This window comes from Sphaeroforma arctica (genome assembly GCF_001186125.1).
Source record: "Sphaeroforma arctica JP610 unplaced genomic scaffold supercont1.166, whole genome shotgun sequence".
Taxonomy (NCBI): domain Eukaryota; class Ichthyosporea; order Ichthyophonida; genus Sphaeroforma; species Sphaeroforma arctica.
The window spans coordinates 87,146-89,297 of NW_014040392.1; the positions used below are offsets into that span (position 1 = coordinate 87,146).

The 2,152-nt window shown below is 40.5% G+C and overlaps 1 protein-coding gene across 1 annotated transcript in view; it reads left to right on the forward strand.

Annotated features, from left to right (window-relative positions):
• The window catches only part of SARC_03308 (hypothetical protein), a gene marked incomplete at its 3' end in the record, with an annotated part of 5,915 nt that overhangs the window by 1,502 nt on the left and 2,261 nt on the right, over nucleotides 1–2,152 (forward strand). The window contains exons 2-3 of the mRNA XM_014302902.1: nucleotides 109–159; nucleotides 1,071–1,179. Of these exons, the coding sequence (XP_014158377.1) occupies nucleotides 109–159; nucleotides 1,071–1,179 (160 nt within the window). The remainder of the gene's footprint in view (nucleotides 1–108; nucleotides 160–1,070; nucleotides 1,180–2,152) is intronic.

Sequence of the window (2,152 nt, forward strand, 5' to 3'; positions counted from 1 at the left end):
ATAACCCAGATACATACACACACAAGACAAGTTAAAACATATATAGTGCTATTTATATGCACAGTAACCATGTCGTCTGACACTTTCTGCTTCGTCTCTGTTCCACAGTCGATCGGTGTATGAACTTGGGAAGCATTGCCCGCCGAGACATCCTCTTCCGTAAGTATTCCTCTGGCACATACCAACCGTTGTGTCCCCAAAACCCTAAAACCCTAAAACCTCTTCCGTAAGTATTTCTCTGTCACACACCAACCGTTGTGTCTCTAAAAAAAACCCTCAAACCCTACGTGTGTGTTTTCAATGTACGGTTCTGTTTCTTGGGTGATGTCTGCGCTTCTGTAGGTATATCGCCCCTCTACCAGCGTGAGACACATTCTTAATATGCGACACATACTTGATATACAACACATTCTTAATATGCGACACATTCTTAATATACAACACATTCTTAATATGCGACACATTCGCACTATACAACACATTCTTAATATGCGACACATTCACACTATACAACATATTCTTAATATGCGACACTTTTTGAATATGCGTAAACCCTAAAACATTTCTTGATATGCTAAACACTTTTAGGATGAGACATTCGTGATATGTGGCACATATTCTTAATATTTGACACTTTAATATGCGACACGTTCTGAATATGCGACACGTTCTGAATATGCGACATCTTGTGTTATACTTCATCCCACTGTGCGCTTTCCCTGCCAGTTGCTGCACAGCATCACTGACCAATCTAATTTGTCTGTCCTTGTGTAAACGGGACTACTCTTTACATTTACGACATGGTTCAGGTCGTGAAGTGTACTTATTCACGCGTGTACACACATCTGCAGTGTATGCTCCCCTTCATTTACGATACCATGTTAATTTGCGACATATGATATAGCTTGTCGAGTGTGTACGCACAGATCGGGGCACTTTTCCGTCTCACAGATCGAGCACCTTTTGTATTTGCGACATATCTTTGCTTGTCTCATATATGTGCACCTCCAACCATTGTATCCTCGTCTCTTCTAATGATAAACACATTGTGTATTTGCGACATACCACAGGTCGTCGTTTATACATTGTCGTAATGTACAGTGATGGGGCCACCAAACACCGCAGCCCAGCAGTGGTAGTCACAGACGATACCGCGATCTTTGACTTCAACGTAGAATTGTATGTATTTGCGACATCTGATGTGTATAGTCACAGACGATACGATCTTTGACTTCAACGTAGAATTGTATGTATTTGCGACATGGGGTGTATATATGACATTTTCAATGTGGAATTGTAGGTATTTGCGACATGTGGTGTTTATACGACATCCGGTGTATTTGCGACAGACTGTATACATGTTGTATTGTACGTGTTTGCAGCATCTCCTAGTAGGCGATGTTCTGTGCAGGCTTGATTTCCTGTGTGTCTGTGAAACTCCTTTGCGACTCTTGATGGTAAGTAACGAACAGTTCGAATATAAAACATAGAATGACAAGTATTTATGACATCACACCCATATCTACCAGTCATATATTTGCACTCATATCTACTTATGAAGCATCCATACCCATATCTACCACCCTTATATATACACTCATGTCTACCCATATGTCATCGGTGCCAATATCTACCAATCATATATATCTATATACCATCCAAATCCATATCTACCAATCATATACCTACGCTCATATCTACCCATATACCGTCTTTACCCATATCTACCACCCATATATATACACTCATACCTACCCATATACCATCCACACCCATATCCACCACCCATATATATCCACTCATACCTATCCATATACCATCCACACTCATATCTACCACCCATATATCACCACTCATATCTACCCATATACCATCCACACCCATATCTACCACCCATATATATCCACTCATACCTACACATATACCATCCACACTCATCAACCACCCATATATAACCACTCATATCTACCCATATACCATCCACACCCATATCTACCACCCATATATATCCACTCATACCTACCCATATACCATCCACATTCATATCTACCACCCATATATATCCTCTCATACCTACCCATATACCATCCACACCCTTATCTACCACCCATATATATACATTCATACCTACCCATATACCATCCACACCCAT